The following is a 21,840-nucleotide window of genomic DNA, read 5'->3' on the forward strand; positions in this document are numbered from 1 at the left end:
TGCCCCCCCACCCCCCACCCCACCCCCATCCCCAACACACACACAAACACACACACACACTTACATCATCACTGTCATCACATCACATACATACAGCACACTGCTTGCTACAGTAAGCCTCCTCTACATACTTGCTGCACACTGCCCCCCCCCCCCCCCCCCTACATACACAGCACATTGTCTTCAGGATCTTCTCCAACACACATCCTCTACATACTTACAGCACACTGCCCCCACCTACCCACACACACACTACACACACACACACACAGTCACTGCTCCACTCCCCTCCCGCCCACACACACATCTTCACTGTCATCACTCACATTATACATACAGTACTCTGTTTGCAATAGTAAGTTCCTTCACCATACTTACAGCACAGTGCCCCCCATACACAGCACATTGTCTCATGAGGAAGCTTCTCCAACACACATATTGCACACTGCCCTCTCCCCACATACACAGCACACTATCCCATCTCCCCTGTCATCCCCCCAACACACACACCAAGACCCCTGGCAGTTGGGTGAATCTGCCCAAGGTCCCAATCCTCCCCCACCTTTCTTATGCAGCCCTTGCCACTTAATCTACTAAACCCCTCTTCTACTGCACTCCCCCCCTCCCCTAAATGCACAAATAGGCTGACACCAGACATTTCACTGCATTTCTTACTTCCAGTAACTATATGCATGTGACAATAAACTTCCTTGTATCCTTGTATCCTTGTATCGTAAATAAAACATTTCGTTTGTTTACATTTGTTTTTGTTTAGCCTAGCCTACTATCACCCCATGTGTTAGGCTATTATCCTATCAGTTTATTTTGCATTAGTTTAAAAGTTTCTACAATGTAAAAATAGTCAGAACATAAATAAAATATTTTCTTTAAAGAAAGACCCATAGTGTCCAAACCTTTGTCTGGTTTACACACAAAAATGACATAGGCTACATTATTTGTCAAGAAAGTAATATAATCAACAGAGAATTTAGAAGTAGGCCTAAATGTGCTCTGGTATCGCAGATCGACATTGCATAGCAGCAATCGATTAAGCTTGGCTGATGAGTGTTGTAGTCATGTGCAGCCAAGTGCCGCTTGCTGAAGGAAATGAGTCGGGCTTTACAAAGTTTATGGAAGTTTGTGCGCTCCTAAGCCAAAGAAAGATTCGAATCGATTTATAGCCAATGAGTAGGTTTTAACTCTGAAATAATAATGCAGGCCAATCTGGACTGATGAAGTGCATCTAATCAAGGAAAAAACGCATTGAAAGTAAGTAAAACGAACTTGTATTTTTAAAATCACAGTGCAAGCTAGTTAGCATGCTAGCCGTTCAACTTTTTTTTTTTTCAACGGGAAAACAACGCTACCGTGATAATAGGCCAATGTAGCACACTAGAAATACCGTGGATTCCTGTAATGTTCATCTATTTTGTCAAATTGTATGATTAGTCATTAACGTACCATGGTCTTGGTCTTTAGAATGATTCATGAGCGTTTTAATTTGACCAATATTTGTTGTAACGTTAAGTTCCAGCCAGAGCCGTAAAGACTGGTTACAGTTAACGTTAACTTGTGTCGTTATGACATATCGTATGTTAAACAAATTAGCCAACCGCAACCCATCAGATATTATTGCCGTTAACGTTGTATGTCTATTTTGATGAATACCCAGCCAGCTATGAGCTCGACTCGCCCTTAAATTCCGTCAGTTGTCTGTCTGCCTTTTGTTGCGTGTCGTTAGCATAACATTCCAGTTTTTGCATCCCAAGATCGCACACTTGTTTATGATGTTTTCATGATTCAGTCTAATTAGATAGTTATGAATAGATATTTAACGGTACACACAGTTATGAGCAGGGTTCAATTAGCTATGAGATATAAGTCAAATACTATTCATGTAGCCTACTTTGTGAGCCAGGGATGCAACCATATGCAGACCATGGGTTTCACTCACTCAGGCGAGCCTTTTTTTGTAGTGGGTCGTGCGCATCATATGAGAAAGAAATTAGGCCTATAGTAGTTGGACAGTATAACAAACAACCTAATAAACAAAGTTTGAGGTTTGTGTCTCTTTAAAAGAGTAGCTTTGCCAGCCGAAGATGAGTCATTTGACCCACACTGTCTGTAGCCTAGTGCTAAATACTGCCAGTCCACGCACAAAGCATCCACATCCTCAGCGAACATATCTCATGCAACTAAATTGTTGTTTGTAAATCAGGTTATTGATTATGTTCCTGTGCACACCTGCTAGTTGGGATGTGAACTGACCATACTGGCCATTTGCCAGCCCTCATCTGTTGGCTTCATCTGTCATTTGTACATTTCACAGTGCGTGTCTATGAGTTGAGCCTCCTGATCTGAAGAGGCACAACCATGGCGTCACAGTTCAGCATTGATGATGCATTTGTGCTGGAGGGAGAGGATGAGGATGAGAGTGTCGGTCCAGAAGGAGACCTGGAAGGATGGAAAGGGAAAGACAAAGAGAGAGATGGAGAGATGACATTTGGCCCCCTGTCTTTTACCAAGCCACAGACTCATCCGACCACCGCAGCTGGCTCCCCTGAGCACAGCAACCTCAAATACCAGGTAGGTCTGTCTGTGAGCTCCCTCGGTCACTGACTTCAGAACAGATCGCAAAAGATATGCGGTAGTCTACCATTTACATGAAATGTAAAAAAAAAAAGTCGACATGTAGTGTGTGTGTGTGTGTGGGGGGGGGAGTCAGGTGACGAGATACATCCCTAAACCTGTAGTGTAATTTGCTCTGATAATGTTACCGATACATTGTCGCCAATATCATACAAGGTGCTGAGTCTGTGATGATACCAAGACATCTCTCTAAGGAAGTTAAACCCTAGTTTTGCAGACAATACAAAAGTTGTGTTTTATAGACTCAAAAATTCTGTTTCTCCTTTATTAGTATAGTGTCCATTCTTTCCTGTCTCTTGTATTTGTGGTTCAAGTGCATCACTCATTTCTCTGCCTTCGACCATGTTCATCTCGTCCTTGAAGTATTTATTCAGTAATTTAGTTTGTTGATGTTTTCTCCTCTCTTTCCCCTGTGGTCAGAATCTGGAAAATGAAGAGGGCCTGGGTAACAGTGGTGGCTCCACCTTCAACAACTTCTTCAAAATCAGGTTTGTTCCAGTGAGGCTTGGTGCCTGTGTGATCTGTGTGATTATTACAGCACTGTGTGGTGTATGTTGCTGTGAGAGGGACAGGGTGTAATAAAGCTGGTGCTCCTCCTGCTATTAAGCTCTCAGTGCTGTGGGCATAGTCCAACCATGATAAGGATCAAAACAGGGTTGCTTTGTTCATGTCGGCTTTGACTTCTCAGCATTGTTATCCTTTGTCCTTCGTCAGATGTCACAGGTCTGAGGTTCATATGTACGGATGGCACAATAGCATTTTCTCATGCCTGATGTTTTATTAGGTTTAAAGGGGTTTATTATTCCTATGTAGTGCCACGACCAAGATGCAAAAAGTTCACAAATAAGCTGGAACAGAATATTAAAATACTTAACTTTTCACATGTAAACAGTGTCACTCACAGTTTTCAACATGTAATAGAATAGCTCTACTGTGCTGTGGAGTTGCTAAAATCGTATGTGGGGTAGCTAGTAGAAACATAAACATCTATATGGAAGTAACTTAAGCATGTAGTGTACACAATGCCAGTGTTGTAATATAAATATTATACACAGGTGTAACAGTGTTAACATTCTGTATTTTATCTATGAATGTACAGCATTGGCTCTTTGTACACTACATGATCACACATTAAGCTTTTTCTTGCTCCAATTTTCATGTTCCTACTAGCTTCAAATACCATTTTTGTCCCATCAAAATGACCAAAGAATTAAATCACACCTTGTTTGATCTTTAATATCATCATGTCCATATCTTATGGAGACCTAAAATATTGGCACAACATTAATAGACTATTGTAGTATTTACAGACTAAATACTGATCGGCGCCAGCTGGGTACAAAAATGACTTTATAATACCCTCAATATCACTCAGTGAGGGACCGCTACTGATCCTAAATATTCTATAATAGCACCTCTATCTATATGTAGGCCCTCTAGGCATCAGTCTGGGCTACCGACTAGAGCTGGGTTGTTTAGCCAGACTGGGAGTCCTTCATCTCATCTAGGCTGGCTCCTCTGTGGGTGTCACTCTCAGCAGGCTGCGTGCTCATTCGTTTCCTTTCCTTCCCTGACCATTTCACTCCATCCTCTCATGCTGCCTTCCTTCCTGGGTTCCATCCTACTCTGTTAGTGTGCTTCCTCTAGCTGCCACCATTCTGCTGGCCGCGTTAGACATGGCTTCGGAATGCTGTTATTTTCTGCTCTTGCCTTTTGAAGCCATTTTAAAGGCTGTATGAACACAGTTCTGCCAAGGCAGACAGGCTGTGTCCAGTCAGGAAAGAACTGACCAAAAAACCCACTGTGCAAAATATGTTGTCTTTTGTTGTGTTTAGCTTTTTTGGGTCATTAATAGGGCAAGATTGGCTAGTGTTAATTAGCCAGTGTGTGTAGTAATTACTGCTCTACTGTTGTGGGGGGTGCTAGAGTTTTTGTGTCTTGTTTCATGCGTCAGTCCTTTTTTATTTTTTTTTGTCATTCAGAGCCAGTCAGTCTATGTGATTTTTTGTTTTTTTTTGTTTATATTTATTGAGTTGGGCAGATTGTTGTGTATTCTGTAAGGAATACATACCCCTTGGCTATAATGGTCCATGGCCATGCTTTCTTGTCTATGCGTCAAGGTCTGTTTATCTGCCCCCCCCCCCCCCCCCCCCTCTCTATCTGTCCTATATATCAGCCTGCCTCTGTGGCCTCTGCATCAGTCACTTTGTGATTGTGATGGCCTTTTTGTAGTTTCCCCCCCTCGTCTTTCTTATCTGATTGGTCTCTCTCTACCAATTTTATGGAGCTGCTTGCCATGGTAGAGTATTCAAGGCCTGACATGCTGTTTGCCTAAACCTGGGTTTGAAACCATGAGGTTTACTTACTATTTAATGGCATTGCTTTTGATGTCATAATGGTTATGATAGGCTTTTATAATTTTTATGTGATGTAAATGATCAGCTATTCATTCATTTAAAATTAAGCCTAAAACTTCTATTGGGATGTCTCTTTTTTTTTCCTGAAAGACAATCTATTATACAACCTAAAGTAAGTATACAATAAAATTGCACCCCGCACTAAATATTGGAAAAGTCTGTTTGAAGTTTAGAGGGGCTTCAGTAATCTTGTAAGTAATTCAGTAATTTGGGGCAGCCGTGGGCCACTGGTTAGCACTCTGGACTTGTAACCGGAGGGTTGCTGGTTCAAGCCCCGACCAGTGGGCTGCTGCTGAAGTGCTCTTGAGCAAGGCACCTAACCCCTCACTGCTCCCCGAGCGCCACCATTGTAGCAGGCAGCTCACTGCGCCGGGATTAGTGTGTGCTTCACCTCACTGTGTGTTCACTGTGTGCTGTTTGTGTTTCACTAATTCACTGATTGGGTTAAATGCAGAGACCAAATTTCCCTCACGGGATCAAAAGAGTATATATACTTATACTTATACATATCTGCTGTGCGCCTTAAATCTTGTCACGAAGCAAGTGGCTACTGAGTCATGAGTCCGAACAGTGCTGTAAAAAACAGACTCTCCCTCCTCTCCTGCAGTAAATGAAAGTCTGAGGACTGCCTGTGTAATAGTCTAGTCTGCCATTCCTGTGAACACTGACGTGAAAACTCATAATTTATGCTTTACCCTCTGCTGCTCTGACGTCTACTAAGATGTCATTGGCACAAGTCATCACATATTCATTTTTGAATCTCACATGTTTTGGGGGTATTTCACAATCAATGGCAGCACACGTTTGATCTTGAAATATGAAGCAACTTGGATCAGGCTGTGCAAATATTAGCTGTAGCTTTTTGGTTTAATGTTTATCTCTAAAAAACATTCCAAGAGGAGTAATGTGCGATCTGTAAAGTCCTAAAGGCTGTCCACAACAATCCCTAAAAACATAAATGTTTTCCTCAGTAAAACATCAAACTCTAATGCTGACAATGGGAAGCCAGAAATGACCCTTTCAAACCACTAGCCTGAAGGGTCCTTCTGTTAGTGAATGCACAGCAGGAGCAAGTTGAGTAATTCCACTCTACTGTTGACCATGAGATGGGTATTTTGAGTTAGAGATGCACTGCTGAAGTGGGCTGGCTGGCGCCAGGGCTCCTTGTCCAGTGTGAGTGTTAACAAGAGTCTGACTCCTGCTTCTCAAAGTCAAAGTCAAAGTCAAAGTCAAAGTCAAAGTCAGCTTTATTGTCAATTTCTTCACATGTTCCAGACATACAAAGAGATCGAAATTACGTTTCTCACTATCCCACGGTGAAGACAAGACATATTTTACCAATTTAGGTCCACAGACAAACATAACATTCAAGTAAACAAAAAAGTAAGTAAATAAGTAAATAAAAAAGTAAGTAAATAAGAGGGCACATATAATAATGAAAAAATAAGAGCAGCAAAATGTGGTTGAAATTGTGCATAGACAGTCAATAAAAATACTAGTGCAAATTCAGGCCAATAAAAGGCTTGGGTAGTTCTGTTTGACCTAAGTAAGAAGAAAGTGGCATAGTGGTGCAAGTTGTGTCCAGTGTGAGTGTTAACAAGAGTCTGACTCCTGCTTCTTGTCCAGTGTGAGTGTTAAAGGGACACCGGGCAACATTTTTGTGTTAATGAATCATCTTCGTAAGTCGGTATATGGTTAAATGACTCATTACAGGGCGAATGAAGACTCTCTCGCCAGCTCCTACTGCCTGTAGGAAGAATATCCCGCTTGCAAGTTCGGTGTATCCGACCCGCCGACCTTCAATCTTACAAAGTCTCAGACATCGCGAGAAGCAGGATCAGTTTACATCCTGCATCCCCAGCACAGAGGCAGGCTAACGAAACGCTAGCGATTGTTGCAAACGTGTGTATAATGGCAGAGCTGGCAAAGAAGCAGCGAAGACCCTTGACGGAAGATGCAAAGAAAAGGAAAAGAACTTTAGACCGAGCGAGGGCTCGCACACGTATCAACACGTACAGACGCTAGGGGGAGCTTTGTAGAGAAAAAGCATCAGGCTTGCCTGGTGTCCCTTTAACAAGAGTTTGACTCCTGCTCTGTTCCTCCACAGTGACCCGGCCACCCTCTCCTACTGCAGCTCCCAGTGGTCCTTTAGTACCCTCAGCTCTGTCACACAGCTTCCTGCACGCTGCTGCGGGTAAACACACACACACACACACACACACACACACACACACTTGCACTCAGTGGGCAGTCAGTGTATTTTGCTCAATCATAGTATGTTTGGCATGTTGTAGGTTAATGCAGAAAAAACACAGTAAAGACATCATCATTATTATTATATACTTACTACAAATTAACATTTGTATACATGTAGTATATAAACTCTTAAGCATAGTCCTTGCATAGCACCGATAGACTCTGAGCTCCATATTTTTAATTTATCCATTTTTTCCTTGTCTCTCTGTTTCTCTCTGCCAGTTGGACATCTCACCCTCTTGTGAAGAAGAACAGGCGGATAGTTCTAGCTTCATTCCTCCTCCTCATCACTGGCGTGGGTGAGTTATCCAGCAAGACAGAAACAAACCTTCTCAAACTCCCAGCAATCCACCACCTCGCACACCGACTATGAACTATAGAGCAATGTTGCAACACTTACTCCTCTGGTTTCTATAGCAGTTATCAATGCATGGTGTGCAAATGTTGTAGCTGCCCTTAGCCTTGCCCCAACATGCCACTCTTTGTCTCCCCCCTTCCTCAGCCCTAATCTTCACCGGCATCGTCATACAGTTGAACCCAGATGCAGGTAAAGTGCGGACTCCTATTTACATACGTGTGCTGTGCTCTTTGCTCTGGCATCTGTGGTCTCTAATCTGGTCTCCTCTGATCTCTCTCACCACAGGAGTCTCCAGCGCTATCTTCTTTGTTCCTGGATTCCTACTCTTTATTCCAGGAGGTATGTGCTCCATCTGTCTAACTATTGGTTAAGTGACCCTGGGCACCTTGAAAGGCATATATACACATTGCACACACATACAAACATACATTGTGTTTGTAATGGACTTGTCCAGTGATAATACTCGACTGTAATTCTTTCTGGATTGTATTACAATAGTTACATGTGTGGTCATTCTGTGATCTGAATAGGAGACTGTTTGTGGTTTGGCTATCTCAGTGTAACCTTTCTTGGGTCTTATCTTTGACTGAGTGTGTATTTTTCCTCCCTCAGTGTATCATGTGATCTACATAAGCTGTGCTGTCCAGGGGCGCAGAGGCTTCAAGTTCTTCTACCTGCCGTACTTTGAGAAGTGATCTCATTTCAGTTTGCTTGTCTTTTGTGCCAAAAAATTCCCAATTATTGGGTGAGAGAGAGAGAGAGAGAGAGAGGGATCCCACTGTTGTATGAACTACCACTACTAACACAGAACCACTGTGCAAATCTGCATGCTTCCAGCAAAGTATTTGGAAGGGAAGGATTTTTTAGTGCTTGTATATTGATTTTTTTTTTTTTTAAATATCTGTGACACTACAATTTCTACTCATCTATCATGATTTTGTTTTTGTAGCGACAACCATTTTTAAATATGTGTTTTTCACCAAATATTTTTAAAATCAGTCTCTGAATGTTCCTTTTGATAAGAAACAGGAGACAGCAATGCATGCCATAGTGCCATACATGTGGGATTTAGACCCACTACAATAATTAAACAAATCAAATATCCGTCTTCCTGTAAACGTGCTGTTTTTGTTTTCTTTTTAAAATGTTAAAGTATATATTTTTTGTGATTGTTTTTCTAAATGGAATTCAATGGTAATTGACAACAGCTATCATCAAGCCTTATTAGGGCAGTAGACTTTTGTTGAAAGAGACATTTTAAGAAATATGGCAACATGCGAAGAGTAGTTGGAGAGAAGTGGTAGAAATCCTGTGGTCATCCACAGGTCTTTTAGTTGATGGATTTGGGTGGCTTAGTGACCGGTTTATAGGGTGGCTTAGTGATGTGATGATCGATTACAATGTATCTCAGTGCAAACATCTGATGCACAGGCCTCTATGACATTGAGAGCCTCCCATATCAATTTCAATTCAAAGTGTCATAATGTTGTTTTAAATTATGTAGAATTATGTTGCTTTTATAGTAGTTAACAATTGCTTTATGTATGTTTTTAACAACTTTTTTTTTACCAAGCCACTTGCCATCCTTAAATGTTGTGCAATCTCACTTTGTATTTATCTGTGTGCCCTATATTATGTTTTTAACTCATTCGTGCAACTTTAAATTATGTCTCTGTGCTTCTGCTGTGGAACCCTGTTTGGATAGTTCAGGGGTGTGTTTCCCAAAAGCATAGTTGCTAACTTTGTTAGTTTGTTGGCAATGGGAAATTGCATTGCAACCAAGTTGCTAACAGGTTAGCAATTATGCTTTTGGGAAACACACCCCTGTTCAGTTGACAAATACTAGGAGGTGCCTCAGATGTCCAAAGTCCTGGAGGACATTCCATTTCAGTCTTGTTATGCATTTCTCTATGCTGACAATAATAAAAAAAATGTGATTTTATCAGTTTGAAACCAAACATCTCCTTTGTTGTAATTTGTGATAATTGGATGCCATAGTTATTTGTTTGACCTTGACTATGATTTGACCGGTATAGGAAGTCAAGTCCACTGGTAACCTCAAATCAATGAATCAACTCTTACTCTACTGACTAACACAATATGTGATTATGTTAACATTTTTGAGGACAGCTGTTAATCTGATATCTGATTTTAGAGTGCTTCCTAAATGTGGGGATATCGCCTTTGTTTTGTGCTTTAGCAATACCACCACCTTGTGGCAACCTAGTGTTATATCAACACAATGTTCTAAAGGCCACATGGTGGTTGTGCGTCCGTTTTGAAATTCTGCAGAACTCCCTGTAAAAATGAATTCAGATAAACAATTCCCAGCCCAACCAGAAATTCTGCAATATGTCAAAGATTACATTACTAAATACGGATTTAAATTTTACAAGACACCATTGTTGACTGCTAAGTAAATACTTTCCTATATATGAAGATGATTGATTTAACTGTGTCTTTTTACACCTCTGACCAATGACAAGATGGCAAACAAACCCTAATGAGCAAACATGGTGGGGGAAAAATCTTACCTTGTATTGGGAATACATCTCAGTGTACTGACACTTAATGAACTTCATGAAGATATTTGATGCCACCTGCTGGCTGAACAGAGCACACTAACTAGACACATACTAGCAAAACTATCACTAACATGAGTAATAAAGACCCATTGCAAATAAACAAATGAAAATGTTATCACTGGTCATTTTATATTAAAGGAACCATATGTAAGATTGTGGCCAAAACTGGTACTGCAATCACTTTCAAATTACTGTAGAGCAGTGTATCCCCTCCCCCGAAACACTACTGAGTTCGTGATTAGTTAGTACATAGGTGGAGGGTGGCGCATCAGGCCAAAACACAACATGACATTACAAAACACAACATCAACATCAGTTGAGGGCTGCAAATGTTTTAATTTCTTTTTACAATATCCTGGCCGGACTACTGTTGTCAGTGATATAAGTATTTGAAATGAACATGATTTCTTAATGTCTAGTGACATATCAGGGCCATTTTATGATTAATTGAAATACATCTCTTACATACGGTTCCTTTAAGTCATGGTCCACACACTGAGGAATTTCAATGAGCCCTGTCCAGGTAGAGATGCCCCCATACACCAAACTGGAGTGAGCATCAGGGGTTGTGTCCCCCTCCTCTGCCCTATAGATTTCCCATCTGTCCCTGCTCTGCAGACCAAACTCATACACAGGCCTCTTGATTAGCTGGACATACTATGAAGACCATTTAGATGACGCTGATTTTTAATCAGGTGTGCTTGCAGCAGGAACTGAAAGTAGGTAACCAGGGCAAGAGAGCTCAAGGAGCACAACTGAGAAACCCTGCCCAACCCATCTTCATGCCTTGAACCTTCATATTTCCCAGTCTTATGTAGTGTTGAATGTGCATAGAAAGATTTTCAATAATTGTCCAAATACAATATGTCCAAAGTGTTTAATAAAAGACATTAAAATAAATTCAGTTTTCAGTAAAAAAAAAAGAAAAAGTTCTCCAGATATACATTTAAAACAATATGGATTCAATTCACCAATGCTCTCTTCTTTTTTCTTTTATTTGCAATATCGGTCAGCCTTCATCTTGGCTCTCCTGCAAGGATGAAGCAAAGTTTAGAGGAAATATTTACACATTACTTAAATAAAACGTTTTGGAGTAGGACCAAAGGTAACCTGGCATTTATAACCCTTAAAGGAGTACCCGGTGTGACGGGAATGTTGAGAACTGAACATTCTAAAGAATATCTGGGTTCATTGAATTCAACATAGAATTTTAGAACCTTCAATTGTTGCGGAACTTAGAACGTTCAAAAACCTACACCTTTAAGGGTTAATGTCATCTCTGTTGTTTCCCCCGTACCTGTCTAGCAGGGCCTCATGGAACTTGCCATCAGTTCTGGCTCTCTTCAGGTTACCGCTGTCCTCCTCATTCACTCTGAGCTTGCGGTCCTGGAAACTCTGGAATTTCTTTCTGAAAAAAATTAATAAAAAAAAAAAATTAAAAAAATCACAGATAAAGTTTAAGGTCACCCCCACAGGCACGTACGGGACATAGGGCTGCTCTTTTCGGCACACTTTTATAAAGGAGGAAGGAAAGAAGGACAGAAAGTCAGTCAGCTGTCAGAATCCTGTCAGATTTGGGCAGGTCTACAATGCAGACGTGGAGGTGCATTAATAGTGGGGCAAGACCTGAAAGGTCAATGTGCACTTTGCTGGGGCAAACTGAGTGACTGTCTTGACAAGCAAAGCCATGTGATTTATTTCAACTCACTCACTAAATGCCACAAAGAAGCAGAGGGCATTGATTTAGGTGGCCCCTGGAAATGTTTGATTTTCCCAACACTTTAAGTCATCTGGCTTGGCGTAAAGCAATTACCTCGCCTGTCACTCCTCCCCACCGTACAAACAAACAACTTGTGGGCCTCACAAACGCTTGCAGTCTTGTTGACAAAAATGGACATAATGTGACCACTTCCTACTACGAACACCATTCTGACGTGGCCCTCGTGAAATGTCACATCACATAAAGTGCCGTTTTATTTCCCCAAATATCCAACAGTCTTCTCGGCCGCTGCACACTGACCTTGCCTTTTAAAAATGGGAGCGGTGACTGACAAGCCCGCTCAGAGGCAGAGAAGGGAACTTTAATATCTCATGACAACAGCCTTCCCTGCATCTGCGTCCCATCTACCCATGCGCACTGATCTCTAATCTCAGACCAGTGGCAAGACTACAAGCATGCTCAACTCAACTACTTCACCCAAGAGAGTATCCTTAAACCTTAACCAAAACTGGAATAATAGTTGATTATATTTGAAATTATTATCAACTAAACTGACAACAAAAAGAAAAATAATGTGGCCTAAAAGAATGAGCTCACAGATAAATAAAACTTGAGACAAAGTGTCGATTGGTATGCTTCCACCTGCCCTCATCAGTTCATCTAGCCTGTATAGAGATTATGCCAGATTGGGTGAATATCCTTCAACTACCTCAGGAGAATTCAAATGACACTGTAACAGAGGCAGGCACGTGCGGACAACCAGAAAACAGTATGCTTTTGGCTCATAACCGGCAGAGAGGCATAATGAGCATACCGTCCCCCGAAATCCATTCCAGAGCTCCACACACACCACACACACACACACATCAATAGAATAGGGAAAAAACAGAGACACACTCACACGTAGTTGAGCTCACAGTTCTTGACGTTGCCCCGGTCTTCGTCGGCGATGTCGTCTTTCCGCTTGACCTCCCTCTCTACGCAGGAGCGAATCTGACAAACGGGGCAGCCACAGGACAGGGGACACACAAAAGCAGAGAGGGCTCCATGTCAGGCGACGTGCTCTCCATTCCCTCTGGGGAACGCTCACACAAAGTGCTGTTCCATCTCACCCCTGCGTGGGGTAAGTCCAGTAACAACATGGCACAGCACGCAGTGAGCAGCAACACAGCTTCTCCACTAGTGCTAACCCCTGAACTGAGACAGGCAAACCATTACATAGCAAAAGGTGCCTCATCTGTCTGTCGGTGTTAGTATGTGGTGAGGGCTGAGGGTAATTTACAAATGCTACAAACGCCAGCACGACTTAAGATAAACACCATCCTTATTGGGCTGAACACATGAACGGTCAAGGCCTGCAGATCTCAATGACCGCAGTGATCTTTATGTTTGCATGGCATCTGTCTGTTTTGCATGCATTTGGTAATGTTTTCAAAAACAAAGTTGAAGCATGCCCCGTGGACCGCAGATGAAGTGGAATTAGTGGACAGTGGACAGCGAGCGTCTCACCTTGACCATTTCCTCCTCGCCGGCTGTCTTACTGTGAGCTACGATGTCTCCACTCTCGCTGTAGGAGATGAAACAGCTGTTGGCTGCCATCAGAGCCATTTTACCCTGAGGAGGAGAGCAAGAGAAGTGAAACACCAATTCAAGCATGGCGAAAGCAAATCTCATTCTGTTTTAACAGAGAGGAAGATTCAGCACAGAGGAGGTTCGAAACTGACAATTTGATACTCGACTGGAGCACAAATGCACCCCTGCCAAAAGAAGGTTAGTAATCGAACTCTTAAACAGTTGTTAAAGCCATCTATACTGCCAACACGTACAATAGGCAATGCCAAAAAGAGATTCAAGACCCCGGTCTTGATTAGGCAATATCTAATCTCTATGTCATTTCCCTTTTTTTCCTTCTTTTATTTTCAAGTGCATGCCACTGTCAGCAAACTAATACATCATCACAAATGCTTCATATAGTTTCATACATAGTTAAATGTAACTGTAAATGTAACGTCTCATTCTTTTCTAATAAAAAATGTTAATCACAAAAAAATATATAGTTTCATACATCACACATGCTTCATATAGTTTCATACATTTCAAGGTGGTGAAGTAGGAAATTCTCTGTTTATGAGAGCACACACACACACACACACACACACACACACACACACACTTTATTGTCTTGGTATTTAATTAGATCTGTGTGTTATCTGTGTTGCTATAAGATGGATGTGGGGCAGTACACTGGGTCCTACTCAATGTACTGAGAACAGGTGCTGTCCAGATGGGAACTCTTTTAGCTAAGCTAGATTACTTACAACATGGGTTAACTTTCATTTGTGTGTTATACAATGATTCTGATATGTACAACTGCTTGATTGTTCTCTTCATCGGATGATGTTCTCCATGTTGATACACCCAAATGTCAAGCATAATATTGATACATGCAAAGGCCAGTCATTCTGCTGTATACTGGTTGAAGCTTTTGAGAACACTGTTGTTGTTGTTGTTGTACAACGTTAGTTGGTCATATTGCATCCCAGGCCTGCCATTGAATCTGTTCCTCTCGGTTAACAGAGCTCGTCACATCAGCGCCCATAAATACAAGAGGGTTTTCAGACTGGTTTTGCAACAAACGCGTACTCATTCCACATGCGTACTCATTTTGCAACAAACGCGTACAAACGCATACTCATTCCAAAGCTGCAAGGTGCAAGGAATATAAGCGCGTATTCATTTTCAGGTGGTATAGTCATAATATGTGTTTAACAAAAAAAAAAATACTTGATGTCAGAGAACCACTTACTTCCTCAAACACAGGCTCCCACTGTTCCCGAGAGCCAATGGCGTCGGAACGACCCACCACCACACCATCAGAGTTCACTCCAAGATACTTCCCATAGCCAGACTTCAGAGCTATCCTACAGGGGCACACAATGTCAACATCAGGGAGTTTTTTTAATGAAGCCAATTGACAGGAACAAAGCTAAATAGTGGAACAAACAGAATACATACACTTCAAAATACATTTTTGACTAATTCTCCTCATGCCATTAACCCACAGGCCCAGCAGGTTAATTAGCGCACAACACATTCACTGTTCAGTGCCTGCTTGCTTACGTCAATAGCCACTGAACAGTTCACTTAACCAGGCAATTTCATTTTAATACATCATACATACAGACATGAGTCTTGGTCTGTGTGCTTACCTGCTGTCCGACACTTTAATGGCTGTAAACTGCTCTGGTGGGTCAGGACCCTCATCCTCTGCAACATCAAGCAATTACCATCATCACACAGCCATGTTGTTTTCCATTACAGCATGCATATAATCAGACACCATCATGCCAGTGTGTATCTGTTCAAAAACTAACATTAACAACATGGCCGCGAAAGCGATTTAGCACTGCTGTAGCCTGATTACTTCCTCGTAAGCACATTTACTGTGCCCTTCTTGACACACATATACATACTTGACACATACTCTACAGAGCTCAATATATCCTGGCATGAAACAAAGGGAGCTTCCTGCATGCATGGCATGTGTCAGGTTCCTGTGGTGAACCCTAATGCAGTGCTCGGTGCAGCAGAAAATGGCCCTCTTGAACGCAGTGGAGGGTGTGCTGCAGGAACACCCTAATGGTTTCAGCTGGTCGCTCTCGATTAGCGCTGGAAGCTAACCCCTGCTCTGGTGATTGCAAATTGATTTCTGAGGGCAGCAGAGGTGAGATGTTGGTGTGGTGTGCAACGCACACAGCTGAGCACGACAGGCAGAAAGCAGCAGGACAGGAATCAGGGAGGTTAGAGAGAGGGGTAATGTGTTTCATACGATTCTAAAACGCTCCCAACAAATTGCAGCCCAATTTGGCCACAAAACTGTTACGATAGATAACATGGTGTGAGAGAGATGAAGAGAACCAAGCAAGGGTGTGAGAGAGAAAGAGAAAAGACAGACAAAATAAAGATAAAGTGCTAGACACTGTGACTTATAGACCAGCCCACGTTTGCTATAGTGGTGGAAATTGGATAAATGAAGCAACATTTCAGCTCTTACTATCCTGTAGTTTGTATTAGTACCATGGTTCAACAAATGTGTAAAGGTTATATAATAATTCACTTCAACTGAGAAGTTAACAAAAATATTCCACTATTCCACAAGTTAACAAAAACAGAAAGAAAGCCTTTGAAATGTAGCCTATCCCACGCTTCCACAAAGAGGCATATTGAACTAATGTTTAGGCTACATGTTTTTTGCATGGGTAGGCTATATTGTTGTTTGGTGATTTAGCCTACTCCTTTACTACACCCTCGTCTGAGCAAACAAGGCATATAAGTTCATCATGTAGCATAATTGCTCTTTCTTACATTAAATAACTTTAATTTATCCTCTCTACTTGTTCTTGTAGTCAAGGCCTCCTCATCACTTATTTCGGGCTCATCATTTTCAGTGGTCGACTGGTTGATCTGCTGCTCAGAGGCTACAATTTTTACCGCATAGGCCTAAACTGATCAAGCTTCAGTTTTGTTATCAATATTTGCAAAAACTTTTTGGAAAAGACAGGCTATATGGACCCAACCAACTCTTTTTTGGGAGGTGAGGACTCCCTCACATGGCAGGCGACAACCGACCGGCCCAAAAGTGAAGCGGCCCACCAGGAAATCTCCCGATTCTCCCGATTACACACCCTGGGCCTGCAACAAGGCATATTACAATGCCTGGCTCTTCACAGAAAATAATCCAGGACTACCATCAGATCCTTTGTTCTTTACAATAGTCACTTAATGATCATCTCAAGCGAAACAAGAGAACCAGGGATATTCAGGTGAGCAGCACAAGCCATCTTTACCTCCTGTGTGAGGTGCTCCCATGGTGAAGAGTCCAGTGTCAAGGGCATGCACATATGCATTGCTCTGCATTTCTATGGCAACTGTGCCCGTGATCTCCCCAATGCTGTGGACAGCCCACCATCCTCCTTAAAAAGAAACATGATGATCTGGTCATCCTCCTGAGATCTGTAATGTCCTACAAATTTGCCATTTCTCATACATCAGGAAATAAAAAATAAAAACCTTGATTAGAGTTTCTCAAAGCCCATAATGACATCCTCAAATGCCTTGTGTTGTCTGCCCACCAAATATATTCACTTTACTGTTATAAAGGAATACGTAGGATAAATCTGAAAATATTCAAGTTTAAGAAACTGGAATCTGAGAATTCTAGCTTTCTTCCTTAAACTCTGGTTAATCAATTACCGAAATTGTTGGTGATTAATTTGATAGTTGACAATTAATCGATTAATTGCTGTTGCCCTAATAATCTTAAGAACTATAAATTTCCAATAACAACAAGAGACACACTTTTTGGCCAGGGTATGCACTGACTGTGCAAGATATACACAAAACCTCCAGTGTTCAACATGTCTCCTAGAATGGCTTTAAGTGCCTTATGTTATTTATTACTCTAGGGTCTGAGCCACACTCTGGCCTGAAATAGCACTATAAGAGGCAGCAAAGTGACTCAGAAGCTAGTGGCCCTGTAAGCTTGATGTACCTCTTAACTCTTAACAGTTCATATTTTCATAGCACACGGTACCACATTTTGAAATCTGATCAGAACAGCAATCCAGCTAATGGCAAAAACCTTAGGTTCATTCTTTGAACCCAGCTTCTTCCAAACTGCTAAACTGATATCTCTGACATGCGGACTAAACAAGCTATTTGATGACGTCATCTTAGGCTTTGGGAAACAATGAAAAATCTAAATTTCCCCCTACAATTTTTTGACATTTTATGGACAAAACAACTAATCAATAAATCAAGAAAATGACCAACAGGCACACCATTCCATTCAATGCAAAAAGCTTTATCGTCATTGCCATTGCCATCCTGCTGAAGAAAAAAAAAAAAAAAAGAAGCTAGAAACCAGCTTATGGTCATGCTGGTAACCAGCCTGCCAAGCTTGACATGGTTGGTGTAAGATGCTGGTTTGCTAGAATGACCAACATAAGCTGGCATGGCCAGTTAAACCAGAAATGGAAGATCAACAACACCAGCTAAAATGACCAGGTTGAGGTGGTACGACAAACAAAACCATCTGAATTACCGGAATTACCGAATCGTAAGCCGGGTAAACCAGCTAGACCAGCAAAACTCTTGTAAAAAAAAACATACCTTCAGCTGGTCAACCATCATAGGGTGGTCAAACAAGCTGGTCAACAAGCAAACCACCTCAGGCTGGTAAAGCATTTTCCCCATTCATAAAGAAAGTGTTGCCAAAGCATACAATATGGTAACAATATGTAGCAACACATTCACTAGTGACATTGTGTCACACATTTTGTGACTTTACTTACCGACAACATCTTCTTTCTCCTTATCGTCATCTCTTTTCCGCTTTTTATCTTTGTTCTTCTTCTTTTTACTGAAAATGAAGTTAGTGAAATGTTACGTAAATGCAGTTTGTAGAACTCTGCCAATAGTATTCTTATTATACTTATAGTGTATATCTTATATTAATCTTTAGACATAGAATCACACAGAAACACACGCATGCACGCATGCGCGCGCGCGCACACACACACACACACACACACACACACACACACACACACACACACACACACACACACAAATGTGAATCTGTTATAGAAGAATATGTTTGAGGCACATCTGTGATTTGTATTTTTTTCTAAAAAATAAAACAGCTGAATGATCATCCTCCAAGAGTGGTGATTCCATAATTATTGCCCGGGCTTGTACATGAAGGATTACTATTCGAGGAACATTCTCAGTTTGATACCTCCACAATACAAGAGAAAACGGGCATATTATAATCAAACAATTTGGCAAGCATGCATGACACAAATTGAAATTAGGCTACTTAGACTGTTTGCGTTTCTGTCGGGAAGATGGACAAATGCATCCATCAAGTGTGCACTGAATGCATGGGGATACAGAAAAGCGCTACTGTCCCCATTCTTTAAAAATGTAATTGTGTGTAAGTCAACAGGCGTTATTGACAAGAAGCAACAGACACAAAAGTCGCCCTACCCCAAGTCAATGCAGACACGATAATGTGCACGTTAACCTCATTATTAGAGGTCCGCAAGAAACGCGACGTAAAGAGTTTACGTTGTGTATCATCAAAGCCTACACAATCAAAAGCAAGCAAGTAACAGTTGCCAGCAAGCTTGTAGCCACCAAAGGTAATGCGCTGTGCTAACCTAGTAGCAAACGTTATTGTGAGAAATCTGGCGAAGAACGTCAAACTCATAGAAAAGACTGCGACAATATTTCGGTCGTACAAATATCTTTCCTAGTGGTATTAAAGAAAATCTTATCAATTTACCTTTTATCTTTCATCCCCTTTAAAACTAGCTTTGTAGACTTCACACTTGAATACGCTGCCATTTTTTATCGTAGCCTACTTTTAAACCAGACCAGACCTCCTGTGACAAAAATATACCGGGTCAAGTCGTTATACTTCCGGAGTGTAAAATAGAAAAATAAAAGTACCCGGATAATGCACTTTTCAGGGGGAGGACTTTTGTAGTGGAAAAGTATTTATTCTTAGATTGGTTCTATGGAGTGTGATCCCCACCGTGGGCGCATGAAATATTTCAAACTCAGTCCAGTTCAGATGACATCCATCAAATGTTTCTTTCTAGTTGCAATAATGGAGACAATTAGATAGATAGATAGATAGATAGATAGATAGATAGATAGATAGATAGATACTTTATTGATCCCCAGGGGAAATTCAAGGGTTGAATAATTCAATTATTAGGGTTGGGCTATGGCTACCTTTGGCAGTGGCATACCACCACTTTGCATCTTGCAGAATGTTCTTGCCTGAAGTGTGGACAGGTGGTGTCTGCTACAGACCACAATCCACTGCCTGATTCTCCACTCCATGCTGTGCAGTAGGGTTAGTAGGCTACTGAGGTGAGGTGACCAGATTTCTGAGACAAAATCAGGGGACATTTTCAGTTCAGAAGCGTAATAAAACATGTAATGTTTTTATCTTTGTAAACTGCCCTTACCATTCAGTTTATCTCACCCTAGTCTCCTAATGGCTTTACGCCAAACAACTTTGACAAGATTTGGGAAAGATTCTTGAAAGATTGGAGTCTTTTGAGGAAAGCTTGATGGGGGGCATTAGTTAAAAGACTAAGCTACAATCTGACGCTGGCGCGTCAGGGTCCAATTCACCCTTCGGGACTTATTTTCTGATAATGATCGGCATTACATATTTGACCGTAGAACGTTGGAAATCTCATTCAAGTCAATGGAGCGTTTATACTAGCATTGTGAGGAGCCGTATAATAAATAATTATTTATCATACTTCAGGCAGGATAAGGAGGTTGCAGTCTTTATACTATATGCCTATCAATGAACTTATGATGATGATGATGACTCATCACAGAAACAAATTGGTTGGGAATGGATACCGCTGGTTCTCTATATCCTACTATTAGTATTCGTTATGTAGGCAATATGACTAAGCTTCTGCAAAGAACTAAACACCAACCAAAATACAGGAAGTATCAGGTCAGAACAGAAACAAAAAAATGAAAAGGCTATGAGCTTCCTGATTGGTCTACATGCAGTTTGTAAAATGGACATTTTTTTCCAAAACACACTATAAATTGTGTGCTATCAAACCATATTGTTGTATTGGCTGTTAATATACAGCCACAACAAGAACAACAAAATGTCAGAGTGGAATTCAAACAATTTCCCCACATCCTGCTCTGTAAGTATAGCCCAGCTAGAAGAAACCACAACCAAAGGATCAACACAAACAAAAAAGGCACCCTGTCCTCCAAATCTCTGCACAGTCATGGTTTACATTACCCGAAAAAGACTCTGGCAAGGAAAAACAAAACAGAGCATTGACCCCAAAGCCCCAGGAAAACTAAACATCAGGGCCTGTCAGCGGACCCAGTCCTGTCAGTGCACTGACCCAACAACAACACATGGTCAGCAAAGATTCTCAGTTACAGTGCCGTGGCAGCTAAGGCCAAGGTCCTTGGATCAGACGGGTTAATCCCTCACCGCTGCCGTACCATGAGCTAATACATACGTTGGAACGAGAGTGACTCACATGAGGATGCTCCTGTGTAAACTGTTCAGGTTTTCCTTGGTGGTCTGCAGGCCACAGGATGCGCCCACCCCGCCCGTATGAGGTCGGCAGGGGAAGGGAAGGGAGGAGAGAGCAGCAACAGGGCCAGAAGGAGGGAGGAGACTGAGGCAGCCGTGACAGGCTGGCAGGAGGCGTGAGGGAAGCAGGCAGCCAGTCTGCTGGCTCAGCTGGCGGACAGGAGGGAGTCTGGCTTTCGTCTCCCCAGACACAGTGTCTGCTGTCCCTGACCAACAAATTACTGTAAATTACAGCCTTGCATTTGGATGTGCGTGTGCGTGTGCGTGTGTGTGTGTGTGTATGTGCGTGCATGTGCGTGTGTGTGTGTACGTGCGTGCATGCGCGCATGTTTCTGTGTTACTCTGCCCATATGTATGTGCCTGAGTGTGTGTGTATGTGTGTGTGTGTGTGTGTGGGGGGGGGTCAGTGTGAGACTGAGAGAGTCAGTGTGTGTGGATGCATAGCTGTATTTTATGTGCCAGTGTGTGTGTGTGTAGAGTATATGCATTTTCATGTGTATTTAGTATTTGGATATGTGTGTGTGTGTGTGTGTGTGTAGTACATGTGTTTTATTTTAGTGTATGTACCATAGTCAGACAGGACACAGATCTCCCTCTCAATTCCCTCAAATGTGTACTTAATACAACTAATAAAACACATTTGCAGTCAAAACAAAATTGATTCTAAACACAAATGCAGATTGACCTAATGG

At 41.7% G+C, this 21,840-nt stretch overlaps 2 protein-coding genes across 4 annotated transcripts; one reads left to right on the top strand and one right to left on the bottom strand.

Moving 5' to 3' along the window:
- The first annotated feature begins 1,077 nt into the window (after positions 1–1,077).
- Positions 1,078–21,627, top strand: tmem134 (transmembrane protein 134). Of its 3 annotated transcripts, XR_006033809.1 has the most exons (10): positions 1,078–1,269; positions 2,330–2,586; positions 3,070–3,137; positions 7,174–7,260; positions 7,545–7,621; positions 7,825–7,869; positions 7,966–8,019; positions 8,293–8,425; positions 14,509–14,511; positions 21,611–21,627. XR_006033809.1 is itself a non-coding variant. In XM_042102530.1 (8 exons), the coding sequence occupies exons 2-8, from the start codon at positions 2,374–2,376 to the stop codon at positions 8,373–8,375; spliced, it is 627 nt and encodes a 208-aa protein (XP_041958464.1). In that variant the 5' UTR covers positions 1,078–1,269; positions 2,330–2,373; the 3' UTR covers positions 8,376–9,638. The 3 variants fall into 3 exon arrangements, 1 of the variants encoding a protein (XP_041958464.1); XR_006033810.1 differs by lacking the exon at positions 14,509–14,511 and having other exon boundaries at positions 21,611–21,623; XM_042102530.1 differs by lacking the exons at positions 14,509–14,511; positions 21,611–21,627 and having other exon boundaries at positions 8,293–9,638.
- Positions 11,126–19,467, bottom strand: frg1 (FSHD region gene 1). Its single transcript, XM_042102529.1, has 9 exons — positions 19,334–19,467; positions 18,339–18,406; positions 16,833–16,958; positions 15,195–15,252; positions 14,792–14,906; positions 13,495–13,599; positions 12,887–12,978; positions 11,563–11,673; positions 11,126–11,295 (listed from the first exon to the last, which is right to left on the bottom strand). Exons 1-9 carry the CDS (start codon positions 19,393–19,395, stop codon positions 11,259–11,261), a joined length of 774 nt encoding a protein of 257 aa, XP_041958463.1. The 5' UTR covers positions 19,396–19,467; the 3' UTR covers positions 11,126–11,258.
- Positions 21,628–21,840: the final 213 nt, after the last annotated feature.

This window comes from Alosa sapidissima, chromosome 1 (genome assembly GCF_018492685.1).
Source record: "Alosa sapidissima isolate fAloSap1 chromosome 1, fAloSap1.pri, whole genome shotgun sequence".
Classification (NCBI taxonomy): Eukaryota; Metazoa; Chordata; class Actinopteri; order Clupeiformes; family Clupeidae; genus Alosa; species Alosa sapidissima.

Coding starts and splice junctions, on each gene's coding strand:
- frg1 (XM_042102529.1), bottom strand. CDS start 19,395: ATGGCAGCGTATTCAAGTGTGAAGTCTACAAAGCTAGTTTTAAAGGGG. Junction 14,907..15,194: donor ATTAAAGTGTCGGACAGCAG/GTAAGCACACAG, acceptor GTGCCCCTGTAG/GATAGCTCTGAAGTCTGGCT. Junction 12,979..13,494: donor GCGAGGAGGAAATGGTCAAG/GTGAGACGCTCG, acceptor CCCGTTTGTCAG/ATTCGCTCCTGCGTAGAGAG.
- tmem134 (XM_042102530.1), top strand. CDS start 2,374: ATGGCGTCACAGTTCAGCATTGATGATGCATTTGTGCTGGAGGGAGAG. Junction 2,587..3,069: donor ACAGCAACCTCAAATACCAG/GTAGGTCTGTCT, acceptor CCCTGTGGTCAG/AATCTGGAAAATGAAGAGGG. Junction 7,261..7,544: donor CTTCCTGCACGCTGCTGCGG/GTAAACACACAC, acceptor TCTCTCTGCCAG/TTGGACATCTCACCCTCTTG.